At 41.8% G+C, this 16921-nt stretch overlaps 1 protein-coding gene across 3 annotated transcripts in view; it reads right to left on the bottom strand.

Annotated features, from left to right (window-relative positions):
- Positions 1-138: 138 nt before the first annotated feature.
- The window catches only part of LOC129362161 (abl interactor 1-like), a 28056-nt gene continuing 11273 nt past the window's right edge, over positions 139-16921 (bottom strand). Inside the window, exons 3-11 of one of the 3 annotated variants that reach the window (XM_055033544.1) lie at positions 13309-13485; positions 11363-11377; positions 11116-11219; positions 10370-10510; positions 8869-9001; positions 8601-8638; positions 5901-6025; positions 3990-4175; positions 139-3202 (exon numbers count right to left, since the gene is read on the bottom strand). In XM_055033544.1, coding sequence (XP_054889519.1) covers positions 3027-3202; positions 3990-4175; positions 5901-6025; positions 8601-8638; positions 8869-9001; positions 10370-10510; positions 11116-11219; positions 11363-11377; positions 13309-13485 — 1095 coding nt within the window. In that variant the 3' untranslated portion in view covers positions 139-3026. Of the gene's footprint in view, positions 3203-3989; positions 4176-5900; positions 6026-8560; positions 8777-8868; positions 9002-10369; positions 10511-11115; positions 11220-11362; positions 11378-13308; positions 13486-16921 lie in introns of all 3 variants that reach the window. The other 2 variants (XM_055033542.1, XM_055033543.1) reach the window with 2 other exon arrangements.

Genomic DNA, 16921 nt, shown 5'->3' with positions numbered 1-16921 from the left:
TGTGGTGTGAATTCAGGCAAAATTTGACAACAGTGTCAACACACGTCCCAATAAACATGCATGTGACGCCTAGGATTTTGAAAAATCTGAAATTTTACTTCCATTTTGTTTCGGAAAAGAACAGAACAACTTTAAAAATTGTTTCAATGAACTGTTTATTACAAAAAGACTGTACATAAATTTCAATGAGCACATTCTATGTACAAACTGAGAGGAGGACAAACAGATTCTATTCCCATGAACATTTAAGTTACACGTTTTTTGTTCTTCTTATTTTTGATTCCACATTTGAGCATATGAAAACACGTTGGAGAAAGGGTGCCATGTCTCGAGATGCCCTGGCGTTAGGGGCGAGTAAACATTTTCTGCCCGCTAGTGGCCAGTTCATGATTTCCAAAAGATAACAAAAAGGGTATAAATAAAGCCTTCACATACAAACCGCGAGCAAATGCTTCTCTGCCGTTTCTCACGTACAGAAAAGCAACAAGTCAAAAGTTAAAAATGCATCACGTAGAAAAAAGTTGTCTTCTGAATTAAAAAAAACAAACAAACAAAAAACACACACACACAACAGCCTCATGATGTCAAATACAATCCAGACAGGGACGCACAGGAGAATCATAGTCTGAATGACGCACAATCATGCAGGGAGGTTGAACGAATACTGCTCACATCAGGACATTCCCTGGTGAAGTAAAAATGATAAAAAGCCTTCGCTTCAAAGTGAAAACGAGCATGTGATCAATAGGCTTCAAAGATATGTAGGAGCTTTACTTCCACTGACAATCATTTTGTAAGAGCAGGGTTTTCTTTTGAGAGAGGAAACTACCAACGGCCCTCATTCCTTAGACCGTAAAGGTGTAGTTCACATATTGTTGGAAGTGAGGTTCCTTTACCTGCAGCAGAGAGGTATCAGAGCGTATAGAGAGTTTGTAGAAGAGTGAGAGTGGGAGGAGGCTAACAGCTAGTCAGTTACAGCAACACTCCCCGATTTAGCGTGTTTCGTCCATTTAAAACAACGGAAACTGAAAAATGTTTACACCTGTAGTGTACACTGCTACATAAGAGGATATTTACTGTCAACATTTCACAGAATACCATTTCCTGGCACTAGGAAAGTATCTGTTTTACTACATTAAACTCTGCTGATTGAGTTATGGTTATTTACATGTCAACCCTAACCCTAGGTCATATCCTCTAATGTAGCCTTGCATGTGAAGGGCAGTGATGGCTCTTGATCTGGGCACTTACACAGGGCGGTACTAAAAAAAAGAGAGGCACTGAAGTGTCAGATGAAAAGACCAAACATGTCAGTCATTTAAGCACTTTGTTACTTTCACGCAAGTGCAGTCAATGGGTAGTTGGCACCTGCTTCTGTTGAACAGGCAGCAACAAAAATAATGAGCCTACAATATTTGTTTTCTATGGGACTGTGCTGCCTTCATCACCCCCCAGGCTTTGTGATCATTTCAAACATTTTAATTGGCTGGGAGACAGCAGCAGATGAGCTGAAACAATGCCTGACGAGCTGAGGACTTCACTTTTCCGCAAACTCCCTGGAATATGTCCTGCCTCTACTACAGGTAAAGGAACTACTACTAAAAATTTTAATAGAATGTTAGCTTAGCAAAGCTAACGTATCCCTTTAAGCATATTTTCTCAGCAGTAGCTAGAGATGTTTAGCACAGAGTGTTGGACCAAAGATCAGGAGTGACTGACAGCGCGCTACTGCTGATTTGCCTACATTCACATTACGGATATGATTGAAGGAATTTACAATCAAAAAGCGAGCGACGTCGGAAAATAAAGAGACACGCCTCTGCGTTCTTCGTTACAGTTCTCCTTTGAGCAGTGTCGTACTTGAGGTTGTTCGGGTCGGTGAGCACCAACTGGAAAGCGCCGCACCAGCGAACGTTTGCAGAATAAACGGGGTCTCCCAGGGCGTCCTCCGTCGCTCGCCGCTTGACGGCGACTGGCTCGTCTCTATCAGACGCGAGACGGAAATCAAAGTCTCGCGTCTGATTGTCGCGAGACGTTGACGACTGACAGTGCAGCTACGACGCAGAAGGGAAACAAACGTGAACAGACGCAACAATGAGTCCCGAAGCCGGACGGCGTCACCGAATACAGCGGCGACGACCGACTCAGACCGGAACGGACACAATCACTTAGCCAAAAAACGGAAATGGCACCGTGACCGTTGAGGACAAAAAAAGCAAAACAAACAAAAACAAAAAACATGGAACATTCAAGTAAAAATGAGCTCCGTTGAAAAAGAAACCCAACCTTGGCACCACTCACCTCCACTGACGAAGCACACCGACAAAATGTACTGAACTGGCAGTTGGTCACGTTACACGTTATATACACGTTAAAAGAAACTCCACCAGACGGAAGAAGGAAATTGTCTCTTTTTTTTTTTTTGGTCGTCTACTGACGCATTCTGTACAACCTTCCTTTGTAATTCGACGCAGAGCGTTGTGAATGCACAGACCTTCACACTCCCGCTCGTAAACGTTTTCGTGATTTCGACAGCGTGGAACATTCAGTCGTGTCCGAACTAAACGCACTGTTGCTGGCGTTTTAGTTGTCCGTTTGAAGCGGAGGGGAGAGTCGCTCTGGTGGTCCGCAGTGCAAATAATCAGGTAGCAGGTTGAAGCTAAAGGAGCCTCGTCTCAGTTTTCGGACCGAATCGACTGTATTTCTCCTCGTAGTTTGCAATGACAAACGTATGGTTACGGGTAAATTCCAGTGAGGCCCCAATTTTTGCATGTCCAGTGTAAATTAGCAGACCGCAGCCTGTCAAATAAAACTCCTTCCCCGCTTTTTTGTGCAACATTCGTATTTTAGTAGACTAAATAAATGCAAGCACAACTCGCACAGATCTAAATAAAATCCTGTGACAGAAAAAGAATCACCATGGCACTATGACTCAAAATGGGAGCTTCGTTTGTCGTCATACGGCTGTACATATATAGACCTTATATATATGGTGGAGGTTTTTCTTCGTTTTTGGGTTCTTTTCTTTAGTCAGCGTAATGCATGATTGATTCGACGTAATTTCCTGGGAAGAGTCCGGTGACGCCATTGCAGACGCCTTCGAACCATCCATCGTCGTTCTTTTTGATAATGTAGATGATGGCGCCTTCCATGAAAGACAGCTCGTCCTCCTTGTCCTTCGTGTAGTCGTAGATCGCCACAACTGGGTCAGAAGAAACATAAGATGCTGTCTGTTTAGTGAACATAAAGGACTGGGTGAGTACAAATTTTCCATGTCAAAATTCAAGACTCTTCCACGCTCAACATCAGCCCATTTTTTAACAATAATTACAAATGTTTACTAAGAACTTATATAGTACATAATTCATTATGATAGCTTAACTTTTGACAACCTTACCATCTAGATGTGCTGCAGAATTCAGTTATATTATTATATTAATAATCGGAAAATAAGCATAAGGCCTGAAACCATAAAACTCTAGCGGACAGAATGCTCTGTTTTGTTTTTTTTCGTGGGGGAAATATTTGGTGTTGGTGTCCCTGGCACATTTAGGCTAGTGGAGGACAACTGGTATGCATGAGGAATAAAGCTGATTCAGAGCAGAAGAAAAAATGGAGTGGTTTTGAATTGTTTCTCAACAATTTTTCAGCAAAACTTTAGCTTAGCTGTGGCCGTGTAATTTCAATAAAAGACGAAAACTAGACCAATTGCTTCTTTTGTTTGTTGATCGTCAAGATATTCATAAGAGTCTTCAAATAGAATGAATTATTTCGTAAAGTATTTCACAAACTACGGCTCCTAAAGCGGGAGTTATGTCAAATAAAATTAATTGCGCAAGAAAAGAGAAATTTGCTTCGTCCTCTTTGCATCTTGACACAGTTGACGTAAACTGAGCCAAACTGAGCTCTGTATGTACATAAATGACACTCGATCCTTTCCAGTCTGTGTAGGAACTCTGAATAACATTACCTTCCCCACTGGCACTGACCTTTCTCTAAGTACGCTTTGGGGGCCCAGTGAGGGTCTCCATCAGCGTAGGGATCGCTGTAGTGAACGACGGCAGCTTCCTCTTCCTCATAGTCCACAGGCGGAGGAGGTGGAGGGGGAGCTGGCTCCTCAAACACACCCACATCCTCTGGGGGGGGTGGAGGAGGCGGAGCTGGACTGTCTGTTACTGAAACGCAAGAACATGTAGAAAACAATTAGTGTTTTTGCTTCAATTTGATCTAAATATGGTGAGTAAAAGTCATCACAAACCTTTCTTTTTAATTTAAGAAAGCAGCAAAGAAATGTTGAAATACTCTGACCAGTAGAGGGCAGTGAAGAATCCTGACTAAAAATGTGTTTGGCATGTAGGTCTACATCACATCTGTTTTCACATACATTTTTATGAACAATGTCTTGCTCATGTACTAAAGCAACTCTTTGGTTCCAACCTCCCTTTTCCCATTGGTCGACCAATTGACCCCGGTGATGTTTTAAGTTCACAATAAAACGACCCCTGACAGCAGTTTTATTACCTGCAGTAAAAACTCTGGATTTAGTCAGACTTTAAGTTTATTTCTGGCAAAGGTTTCTGTAATGAAACAGCTTTAAGGATGACACACAAAGCGACAGTAGTGCCTGTTTGAAATGCCTACGAAGCTCCCTCGTTAAAATACGTGATTCTGACTTACGAACTGCTCTTGTCTATTCTTGCAAATACGCTAAGCTTATTTTAGTTAATGTATTTTGAGCTTTAGGCACAGACCCAAAAAAAATTGCATCTATTTGCAATGTGTTTAGAAACCATGTACACTTTCATCTCATTGTGCGCTGGTGATCTTACCGTGAACAAAACTGCTTTCATGTCCCAAGTGAGCAAAAAAAATGACGGCCATTTTTTCTCGTCATTACATGCAACAAAACGTTTGGCTCTTTTAGACGTTTCTTCTCCACTAATGTCAATTTGGTGGGATAACTTATTTGATCTTGCTGTGATATGTAGTATGCCAACAACATGCCAGATGATGTTAAAACAGCAAGGTAAATGCGGGGAGCCATGGCAACCCATGCAGTTTCTGCAGTCAAGTTGCGTGTTTACAAGCATACACCTGCTTCTGCAGGTATGAATGGAAGTAGGTTTAATATGTCCTCCAGCCAGTCACTCCATGTTCCTGTCACAGTGATCGACTATAACCCCGTAATCTTATAAAAATTGTAGGATTTTTTTTCTAATTTAAAAAAAAAAAAAATCCAAAAATCTTACAACTCACGTAAATTTGGCCTAGGAGTTTTAAATTAAGTTTTATACAATATTTTCAAAACACACTTTCACACATTCATAGATATGTAAATATGGGTGATGTGGGACATATTTAGATGACAGTTCGGGGTAGGATTTAATAAGCTTCATCTTCTTTTCTCTCCTTTTTTGAACTGGGTGTAGAAGTTTTGTTGTCTTATGTTTTTATGTGATTGTTATTATGATACACATTTTGTTTTCTTCTTCATTATTTAACTTTTCTCTGACGTTTTACTTGTTCGAAATAAAGACTTAATTTAATTAAAAAAAATCTCTGGGGCCACCCCTAAAAGTTGGTGCCCTGGGCTACTGCCCCTGTAAGGCTTTTCCAAATTTCCAGATTAAATGTCAGCAGATGTTCCCTGATCCCTAAGCAGGCAGACACAGACAGGTGGAGAATTCAGGACAAGCCATCAGGTCACATTTTCTACCTTTTGGTGGACAGACATTCGAGGATCCGGGCTAATTCATCACCAAGGCAACCCCCCAGACATCAGAGAGGGTGCTCCGCCAGCAACCTTGCTAGGCCGCGCGAGTAAAAGCTAGCCCTTCTGAAGCCGGATGTGTGTAAACATGTGTGTCCTCACCAGCAGCTGGGTGTGATGCTGTACTTACTGCTCTCCTGCATTCTGGCCACGAAGCCCGTCAGGGGGATCTGCGGGGTCAGCTGAACCATGGGGGGAGGAGGCGGAGGATTCACAGACACTGAAGCAGCGACGCCCAGGCGAGAAAGCAGAGGAAGCGACAGAGACGGGGAGCAGAGGTGGACAGGGAGAGTGATGGAGACGTGAAACGGGACATGACAAGAGCGTGAAAGTCAGCGGGGTAAAGATAAAAAAATTTTTTTTAAAAAATAGCCAGAGGTGATAAAAATGTGCAGGAAGAAATGCTTTTCAGTTTTCCGGTCAAGAGTGAAATTTCTTCTAATCTCAGTTTGAGGATCTGTCTCATCAGCATTTGGATTTTTTTTTATTAAAAAATAAATACACTGCAGAAAGCTTCAGACACAGTTGAAAGAAAGCAAAGAGCTGCACAGATCCAAACACATGGCAGCGGCACGAGTTCACCAGCTGTTTAATCGTCAGAGTCAAATATTCTGACGATTAATCGAATACAATAAAACAATTTGCCACCTCCTGTAGATTTTTCATATGTGATGTTGGAAATACATTAAAATATGCAAATAAGGAGATCATTCAATTTCTTATTTAAATAAAAACAAATATGTTATTGCCAACAACATGGTGATCATTTTGTTTCAAAGAATGCATCGGCATCTAAAAAAATACTTCTAACATCAACATGTGAAAAATCAATCCAGAATACTGCTGAGCTGTTGATTAGTTTCAGATTAACAGATTAATAATTGGAGAGCAAAAGGTGCTTAAGACATTTTTGTACAGAATTTGAACCAGGTGAAAGTCAAACTGTGGCACCTGAACATAGCTACAAAAGTTTTTCATGATATATCTTAACTGCAAAATGTAGATATTTTTTGCATAGGTTTGGTTGATTTACTGCTCTCTTTGTGTGCTCCAGTTAACGATTAATCAATTAATTGACGATCATTTCAAAAATGCATTCATTGTGATTAATCCGATTAATCGCTTCAGCCCTGCTGAAAGGCATCCAGAAAGCCACAGCATTTATATATAATCCAGGTCATTTAAAGAATATGCATCATACACATTGAAGATGCATATAATGTATAAAAAAGCAGTTTAACCCCCACCATCTCAAAAAAAAAAAATAAAGAGAGAAAGAGATAAGCGGACAGGCTAACAGCTGTCCTCACTCAAAGATGATGTCACACGCAGACACATGTCAGCTCTGACTCATAAATCACATGTAATGGAAGGGCGTCTGCATTCTCACTGCGCTCCAAACCCTCATTGCTGTCCGTCTGCCTGGGGCTCAAATGTGTCACCTGCTTCCTGTAATCACCACTGACCGCCTCAGATCCAGGAGTCGCTTTCAGTTCGGTTATGCTACACCGGCATAGAGTCTGCCTCGTCCTTCTGCGTTTTCTGCCAAGAAAGATGGTCGTCCTCGGAGGCAGGAGCCATTAGAGGAGAATGGGGAGAATAAACGGGTTTCCCCCGTTGTCCGGCGGCCGTTCGTGTTTCAGACCCACAATATTTAAAGAGTAGAAAGTTTCCTCCAGGTGATTTGAAGGTTTGTTACGTAAAGTGCTAAGAAGTAATGATGAAACGAATCAGAACGAAAACCGGATGGTTTCAGCATCCTAGGCCTGAGTTAGCACGACTCATCATCCGCAGCATGTTGCATAAGCATTATGAAGCCTAGAGAGCTTTGTAGTTTTGTATTAGGTTGACACAGAGTAGCACATATTTATGAGATGGAAGGAAAATTATACACTACTTAAAAAGACTTTTTCAATAAAAAGAAAAATTGCTTTATTGTCTTTAATTCAGTCACTCTGGAACAATACTTTGGAGACCAAGCCTCTGCTGGAGATGCAGTCCAAAAATTTTTTTTTATCAAGTTTAGGGGGTAAAAACAGCTACAGACATAAAGAACATTTTGGAAAAAAGCCCAGTAGTTTTTTGAGATACCTCTCTACTGATTTCTACTAACTTATACATGTAAAACTATAAGTTTAACAACAGATATTTATTGTTTTTTAATCTGTTATTGAACTGTCAAATTGGTCCAAGGTGTCATTCTACACAGGAACCCCTAATAATTTGTTGAACTCCTTTAGAAATGAGGACACTGTTACATGTTTAGCATTAGGTGCTAGTATAGGCTTTAATAGAAAGCTAACTTTGTTGAGGACAACCTCAGCGTAACAATAGTTTTTTCTCCAAAATCCCATTAGGTTGTTTTTGTTGAAGAAATGATACCCCAGTGGGCCAAGAGAAGAGGCTTTTTTGTCGCTTGTGCGTCAGATTTACAGGCATACCAGAGACAAATGAATGCAAAGGTTCCGCCTTGAGACTTTTGTATGTTTAAAATCAAAAAGAAAGAAAAAAAAAAAGATTATTTGCGTCAAAGTTTTTAACACATTAAAATCGATTAATTTATTGAAATTACTTAAAGTTCCGGCCCTAATTATTATCTTTCACATTCATTCCTATTCAATGACATAATGTGGCTGTGATGTAAAAAAAAACTAAAGAGATAAACATAACTTTTAAATCTCCTCATCCATTTTCATCCCATTCAACAACGTAAAAAAAAAAATCTCTGATTTTACAGTTGAAATGCAAGAAAGACTACTAAAGTGTTTCCCTCCTAAAGTTCTGACCTACCTGCGTTCTGTTGGAACGCCGGGCCCCCGTTGACGTGAGGCTGCTGGGAGGAGACGGAGGGCGCGCGGCGGTAGGTCCCTGTGGCTGACACCATGGAGGCCGAGGAAGTGGTGGAAGAGTTGTGACGGGAGATCTGGCGAGAGATGGTGCCGAACTGGGACATGGGGATGGGACCCAAGCCGGGGCCCTGCGGCACCGACGCCGCGGAGGTCGCCACTGCGGGACGGGAAGAGGGCGGTAGCCAGGAATAAAAACAGTGAAACAATCGGCTGCTGCATTCCATGTGAATTCTCCATTTGATGGAGGACAAACGAAGTGAGCTGCAGCTGCCGGGACCCACCTTGCCCCATGCTGGGCGGGGACGGAGTGGGAACGGCGAGGGGGACCCCGACCCCGGTGCCGCCGCTGTTCTCCCGGCCGCCGCTGCCCCCGCTGCTGCCGCTGCAGACACAGCAGAAGAAGCTTCAGGAAGGCCCTAATTACACAACCGGGTCTGGGAGGCCGTCATTACTCCGGCGTGTGTCATTCTGTCACAACACTTATTCCATCGCCAAGGTAACAGGGTCACGTGGGTTATGCAAAATGTTTCACAGTTGCATTTTGCAGCCCGACGGTGGACCAACAACAGTCTCCTGTTGGCATGTGTTGCATCTGGGTGTGTGTTCGTTTAGCCCACACACACCTTAACAGCTTGAAGAAGCTTTATCTCTCATTTTAAATGGCTCTCAGGCCAGCCATTTAAAATGTTTTCAGACATTGTCACAAGGCCTAGTGAAAAAGGACAACTTGGAATTTAGTTTGTCTTTTAATAACCAACATTTTATCGCCCTTTTTTTTTCTCTGTGGGATGGGAAATGATGTAAATGGTAAATGGACTGAACTTATATAGCGCTTTTCCAGTCATTTTGACCACTCAAAGCGCTTTACACTAGAGTCACATTCACCCATTCACACACACAGTCATACACCCATACGCAGACCGGTAGGCAATTTGGGGTTAAGTGCCTTGCCCAGAGGCACATCGACATATAGCAGGAGGAAGCTGGAATCGAACCTACAACCTTCCGATTGCAAGACGACAACTCTGCCACACAACCACAGTCGCCCATTTGTATTTGAAATATTAAATATATATTTCAAATACAGATGTAAATGCATATAACTGACATCTTTATGGTGTTTTCACAATATTCCAGTGGACTTGGTTTGACTGGGACCAAAGTTGCAACATTTGTTTCATTTTCATCTGGTGCGGTTCACTTTCACACTGCACTGTGTCAAACAAATCTTTTGAAAAATCAATCCACCCCCTCATCTGTGACGGCGCTGCATCAAGAACTACTGAAGGGAATGGCATAAAAACCCCAGAAGAAGACATAAGGGAAACTTCCTTCTTCATAAAATGTAAACAAACGCAGTGGTGTTTAACTTCAGTGGTTGCAGAATTTCTACAACCATTTTTCCCGCAAATGCTAGGCTCACACGTTTGTTTTGGTTGTGTCTACCCAAGATGCCCTGTGCTAGTTTGCCTCCTGCTTTTGGCGCGGTCTCTGGTCAGCTTGGCATTCACATATGCACTCGAACCGCACCAGAGTTCACTTCAACCAAACCCAGACAGAAGTTTTCAGGCAGACGAGAGTTCGCTTTTTTGGATCTGTATTAGAGTTTGATTGCAGCTTCACACTTCAACAAATGATCCAGACTTTCTAGGCAAACGAACTAGAGTTCGATTAAAGAGGACTGGCATCGTGTGAATGCGTACTCTGTGTCATACTCTGGAAAAGTTCAATACGGTGTCAGGTTTGCTACCTGTGTGTCCTGGGTCTCTGGTTGAGCGAGGCCGTGCGTGCGGGGCTGTGCTGGTTCCCCAGTCGGGCTGGGCTCGTCATGTAGTCGTTAGGCACCACCGGAGGCTTCACGGGCTCCAGGGTCTTGTAGGGGGTGTTACGCCTGGATTCAGACCAGCAAGGTGAAAGAGAGAGAACAGATTTCAACCTCGGTATGTAGAGGAAGAAAAATGTTGACAATCAAAACAAAGGGCGGGTTAAAACCTTCAGAAGAAGGTTTTAACCCGCCCTTTGTTTTGATTGTTTTGAGTTATTGAAATATAATATATCTACAGGGTATCTGCATCCCTAAAAATCTTTAAAATCCTTAAATTAGCATATCTAAAATTAATGCCTTAAAATGGCTTAAATTCATGAAAGAAAACATAAGTTGCCTAAGACACATTGATCACAGGTCTTCCACTAATGGGACTTTTCTTTCAGGCTACAGTCTTGAGTCCAGACGCAGATATCATCACTCACTGCACTGTCTCAAGACGGTTGAAGCTACCAGCTACCACCTTTCAATACTTGCTAGCTAGCTGCCTAGCATTTTTTAAGCTTCTCCAACCCACAAGATACTTAAAAAGTTTAAGGGGTTAAGAGAGCCGCTGTCAACAGCCACAGAGACCCCAGATATTTCAGTTTTGGTCCTCTGGAAAAATAAATCTGAGTTGGTGAAACCTGCAGACACTTGGTTGCATTTAGCATTACGCTGTAGCCTCTTACCCGAGGGTCCCCCGGCCAGCCATAGGGGGACTCGGGGGTTTCTGTGAAGGCGGGTTGGTCCTGGACAGGGTTCCCCCTCGTCCTGCTGCATTGTTCCCGTGTTGCTGGAGAAGCAGAGAGGAGTTAAGTCTAGAGCTCATTCATAGCTCGTCTGATTTAAATAGGTTTGAAAATTAGTCGTCATGAAAACTCTCATTTCCATTCTATTCAACTCAGAGGAGAAGAAAGAGACAAAGTCAACTCTTACCTTGGCTTTAAGCCACTGAGTGCAAGCAGGCAGAGAGGAGACAAACAAGTTACTATTAAGCTTGGTTAGCAACACTGTTTCATAGTAAGGACTGAAAGGAAAAACAGAATGGAAATGAAAAACATCCATTCTCAGTCTCCCTATGTATTTGCGTACTGAGAGCAAGTAAAGCCTGGTGGCCCGCCAGGCTTATAATACTCTGGGGAAAACACTGCCATTTTTTTAACTCTTAAAAAAACTGGGATATTTTAATTTCGTAGCTCATTTGTTCTCTACATACTGTTTGACTGACATGGCCTGCTGATGTCTTGAGCGATGCTATTGGACAAGAACCACGAGAGACTGTGAGGTCATAAATAACAGCAGACAGTCCGGGGGATGGGAAGGCTGTAACCTGTTAGAAAATCTGTCGCTGTGGAAACTCTCAGAAATGTCCACAAAGGTTATTGTGGCGAAGAAGAGAAGAGCTCAGTCAACACGCTGCGTGTGAATGTCTCTGAATTCCCAGCCTTCGTCTTTGGCTGATGAAGGGGAAATTAAAGAAGAGGTAGAAGGACGACGACGATAATGCCTCAGGAGCTCGAGGGAATCCGCCACAGCTTAAACGAAACATGTCGAAGGGATGGAGCACTAATAAGCTGCACAGTAGATTTCTGTGTCGCAGCGACGAGTTTCATTGCTTCTGAACTATTTGCAGATGCGTATGGAAGAAAGTGCTTGGGAGGGACTGAAATGTGATACACATTTCTGGATCCATTTAAATGCATATCCACATGCACAGACACAGCTGGAAGGAGAAGAGAGACAGGGAGAGTTTTAAAAGAAGGAGAAGACAAATAGGAAGCTAAAACCGAGAAATAAATCCTAATAAATTCCAAACGTAGTTGAGTTAAAAGCTTTAAATCTTGGATTTTTTTTTTTTTTAGCTCCAACAACCTCCAGCTCCACTGATCTGCGCTGATTTCCACAGAGATCCATCATCTCTTGTGTCCATGAATGATGCCTGATTTGCATAGCCAGCCATGCCAGATCTGCCTCAGTGTGAGCCAGCTCTCAAAGGAGGAGACAGAGGCTTTTGAATTTGAATCAGCGGATGTTTGAAAATCGGCAGACAGCCGCTATCTCAACAGAGACAGACCCAAAGGGGGGTAGGAGAAAACGACGCACAGGCCAAATCACACATTACGCACATGACCGGTTGTACACACACACACACACACACACACACACACACACACGCACACGCACACGCACACACACACACACACACACCCACACACACACACACACACACACACACAAAATGCACGAGAGAGGGGGGAGAGGAGAGGATGGATCATGGGGAGAAATATAAAAAATCCCAAAATGAAACGGAAGAAGGCTGAGAGATTTCTTTTCTTCTATGCTTCAACAGTGGATGTGGATGTGTGCATAACACTTGGCAAAGATGTTCCCGTCTCTTGTCTCCTTGCTCACACACACACACACACACACCCTCACACGCACACACACCCACACCAAACAACATTCAGCTTCAGACAGTACTGGGCCCCCCACAACCCCTCAAAAAGAGGTTTGGTTAATGAATCTGCTTTCAGCCACAGTCCGCAACCTGCTCAGCATCGACTGGTAAAGGGCGACACGCGGAGGTCCCACATATTTTAATGTCAGAACTCTTCCAGAATCACATTTCTGGGTTTCTCTGGTTAGACATTTTTAAAATATTATGCAAAATCCACTCTTTCAGCTTTATATCTTGTTATAATGTTATTCTCTCACCGGAAACATATTTGAAGTGTTGCTTTGATTCTTTCATGTATCTTTGAAAAATCTTTTAATCGCCCGTGGCAACCAATCTGGGGTACCTTGACTGATTCAACACCTCAGTGAGCCTCTGGTTCTGTCTGCCTTCGTCTGAAATTGAACTCTTTAAAGTCTCCTCTTACTTTGACGCCGTGTCCCACGTCGTCCAGCAGCGTGTAGTCGATGGGTTTCCGGATGTACCGGACGGGCCGCTCCATGTTCGCCGGGGCGATGATCTTGTGGGTACGAGAGGTGTTCTTGTTTGTGGTCAAGATGCCGATTTCTCGACGCGCCACCTTCTCCTTGTGGATGTCCACCGTCTGAAAAAGAGAGACATAGGATGAAGCCCCCATGATGGGACACAGCACATTTAGTCATCTGGCATATTAAACTTTAACACTCTTTTCTTTACAAATGTGCACAAAAGTTAGTTGATATTGTGCTAATGTTGAAAAAACACAATTGCTGTGTTTGTGTTAAATAAGAGATGCAATTAAAATCACATGTGAATTCGTTTGTACGTTTGTTTACATAAGTAAAAAAAAAAAGCCACCCCATTCTCCTTCTACTACTTTCTGTCGTCTTCTTTGTCGTTTTCGTCAGTAGTAATATCTCACTGTTGATCACGTGACCTGTGTGATGCAAAAAAGGTGTCTCCATCGCAGTTTTGCAAAAACCACAAATTTCTATATGTTTGAGAAACAATTTCCAGGCTGGGAATCGAATCTGTGACAGCCGCGTCAAGGACTAAGGTCTCAAAATGTGGGTTGTGCTCAACCCCTGTCCCGGCAATGCACTCCCTCATTGTGCTTATTTTATTTCTTGAATCCACTTTTATTTTTTATTATTCATTTTATAATGATTTATAAAGAAATGCTGTATTGTATTGCTAAAAACACATTAAAGCTATTGCAATTTCATTTTAAGGGATTATATTACAGCTTTTTACATCTCATATTAAGATGGTTAAAAACAAAACAAAGTAAGTCTTTGTCTTTTTTTTAACCATAGTAAAAACTAAAAGAACAAACAGCTAACTAATTAACTGGTGATTCATTTTGTTTTTACTGTGTAATTTTCACAAAGATCCCCTTCGGGCCTTCACACCAGGACTGATTGAAAATACCGGTGACCTACTTCTCCTCTAAGGCTTAAGTCATTATCACTCACAGCAGTCTCCTGAATGAACTGGCCCTCAATCTATGAATGATGGATGAAACTGGAATGGATGAGTGATGCTCAGAGGCAGAGGGGCGGGGCTAAGGAGAGCAGGAGGAAAAACGAGTGGAGCTGAAGCAGGGTTTGTTTAATGAACAAACCGCTAGTAAAAAATATGAGCTCCCCGTTCTCCGGCCTTAGTGAAATCTTAAAAATTGTATCAATATTTTAGATAAATTACGATAAAAGGCATACTGTCTTTTTATTTATTTTTTAAAATAAGACTAAGCAAAGATGTAGAGGTAGGTTATGGAACAACACAGAGCGTCCTTCCTGTTTTCTCTCTCTCACTTTCTACCAAAAACTGGATGGCAAAGTTTTCCAATTTTTGTTCACAGACACTTCATAATTCATGTTATTTGTTGTTTTGGTTGTTTTGTTGATGTGATTTTGATATTTAAAATGTCTTTCAGTTTAGTGTTAAATGTCTGCTAGAATTTAAATTTGATTGATTTTTGAGAACATGTTCTCACACTATTATGCGACCACCTTTATATTACTTAAAAACTATCTCAAAATCACAATTTTATCGATTATCGCAAAAAAGTTTGGGACAATTTATCGTTTGGCAAAATTAGTTATTGTGGCAGGCCTAAATCTGAGCATATGTGCAAAATCATTATTTATAGTTATCAATCCACTGAAATACTGATTCAATTGTGTAGCTTTTCATACAATTGTTCACATAATGACATTTAATGTTGCATTTATCCAACTGGTCAGGACTGAATGCCTCTTTATTGAATACAGACATTTAAATAATTTTACTAATAGAGAGTTGTGATATGACTGCAGCAGGTAGTAAATGTTTTTAAATAACGATGTACCACCCAGTGTGTAGGAATGCGTTGATGTTTTTGCTAGGTGTTGTCAAATGCCTTTGCCTGATCTGAAGTCTCTGACTGACAGAATGAGAGTTAAATATAGAGAACCAGCTGAGTCCTTTTTTAGGATAGGAAACCAACGTTACACACCCAGCTTCAGCTGGGAAGTAAGAGAAAAGAGCCGCCCATTTCCTGCCAGCGACAGGCGAGCTGAGGCGAAGATTAGATAAAGTGAGAAAAACCAAGAAAAACAACAGAAAAATATTTGGCAAACAGAGGATTCTGACATTACATTGCAAAAAAACAAAACAAAAAAACAATGAAGATGAGGGAAAACTACATTGGAGATTTACATGTAGGATTTAAAACAAATCCAGCACACAGAGCAGACACGTTTCTCAGCAACAACGGCTGCTGTAAACATCCGTCGTGTCTTTAGCTCCACTAGCACGGCCGTGAACAAACACGGTAATCGTGAAACCCTGCACCGTCATCTCTATTTTCAACATTTCCTCTGAGCGCTCATTGCTGAAGGCCTGAACATGCGTGATGATCTGTGTCAATCTTTCAGACATAATAACTGGTTACCTAATCGCTGACGGCACAACTCCGTCTGCCCGTCCTGCACTCACTCCGTCTCATTTTCTTTTGTAATCTTTGCCCTCAGAGACGTCCCTGCTGCGTGTTTCAAACAGCAGATGGTTCAGGGGTGATGATTTCCTGCCTCAGTCTAATAAATCTCCTTTTAGCAAAACAATTCCTCATTTCCACAAAGTAGCCAAATATGCTGAGGTGTGGCTGCACCAGGGAGGATAAAGTCCAAGATAAGATAGACGATTTCAAACGTCATGAATGTACTATTCAGATTAGGGACGTGTCGATACGCTTTTCTCACTCCTGATACCGATATTTGAGAAGTTACCATCGGCCGATACTGATCCGATACAGAAAAACGATGCTGAATTGATTTAAAACGTTTCTATTTTGTGAACACAGACATAAATGTACTGATTTATCTGTTTGGTAACTCTGCACCAGTGCAGCACACTTAGTGACACCGATAGCTTCACAAGCTTGGTCAAAAGTTTTAACCCAACCCAACTTTAATTTGTTCGGTCAGAACAGCCGATGTAAAATAAATAATAAAGAAACAGAAACTGGCAAAAACATTGGGTTGATTAGATCTACCCTTATGGATCAGGAACATTTTCATTGATACTCAATGTAGATTTTTTTCACAATATCAAGACCGATACAGATATTCGTATTCGATCGGTGCATTTCCTATTCATATAGGTTTACTCTGGATCCAGGCTTCTCAGCTAATAGTCGACTGGATCACCTGACACTGACCAGTTGTTTATGGGGAACAAAATGAAGAAAAAAATAAATAAAAAAGCAGGCGTGGAAAGTGTTACACAGCCAGAGTGTGTGTGTTTTATCTACCTCTGCATTGAAGATATTTTTAGCCCCAATTATCCAACCTAAACAGTGATTCACATCTCAGCTTTAGATGGCGTGTTGACGTCGAAGCGTTCCTTGTGTTATTCCGTCACCACCTTCTCTGTTGTGAGCTTTTGAAACAAGGCTTGGACTTGGCAAGCCACGTTTGGCTTCCTTCTCGCTTTAATCTCATTTCAGCCGTTTCAGCTGAACTAAGCTGGAAGTTCAAACTTAATTCTTTAGACACAAAAACACTTGAACGCTGAACAAA

The sequence above is a fragment of the Poeciliopsis prolifica genome, unplaced genomic scaffold (genome assembly GCF_027474105.1).
Source record: "Poeciliopsis prolifica strain line A6 unplaced genomic scaffold, Auburn_PproV2 SCAFFOLD008, whole genome shotgun sequence".
Taxonomy (NCBI): Eukaryota; Metazoa; Chordata; class Actinopteri; order Cyprinodontiformes; family Poeciliidae; genus Poeciliopsis; species Poeciliopsis prolifica.
This window is presented reverse-complemented; position numbering and strand designations above follow the sequence as displayed.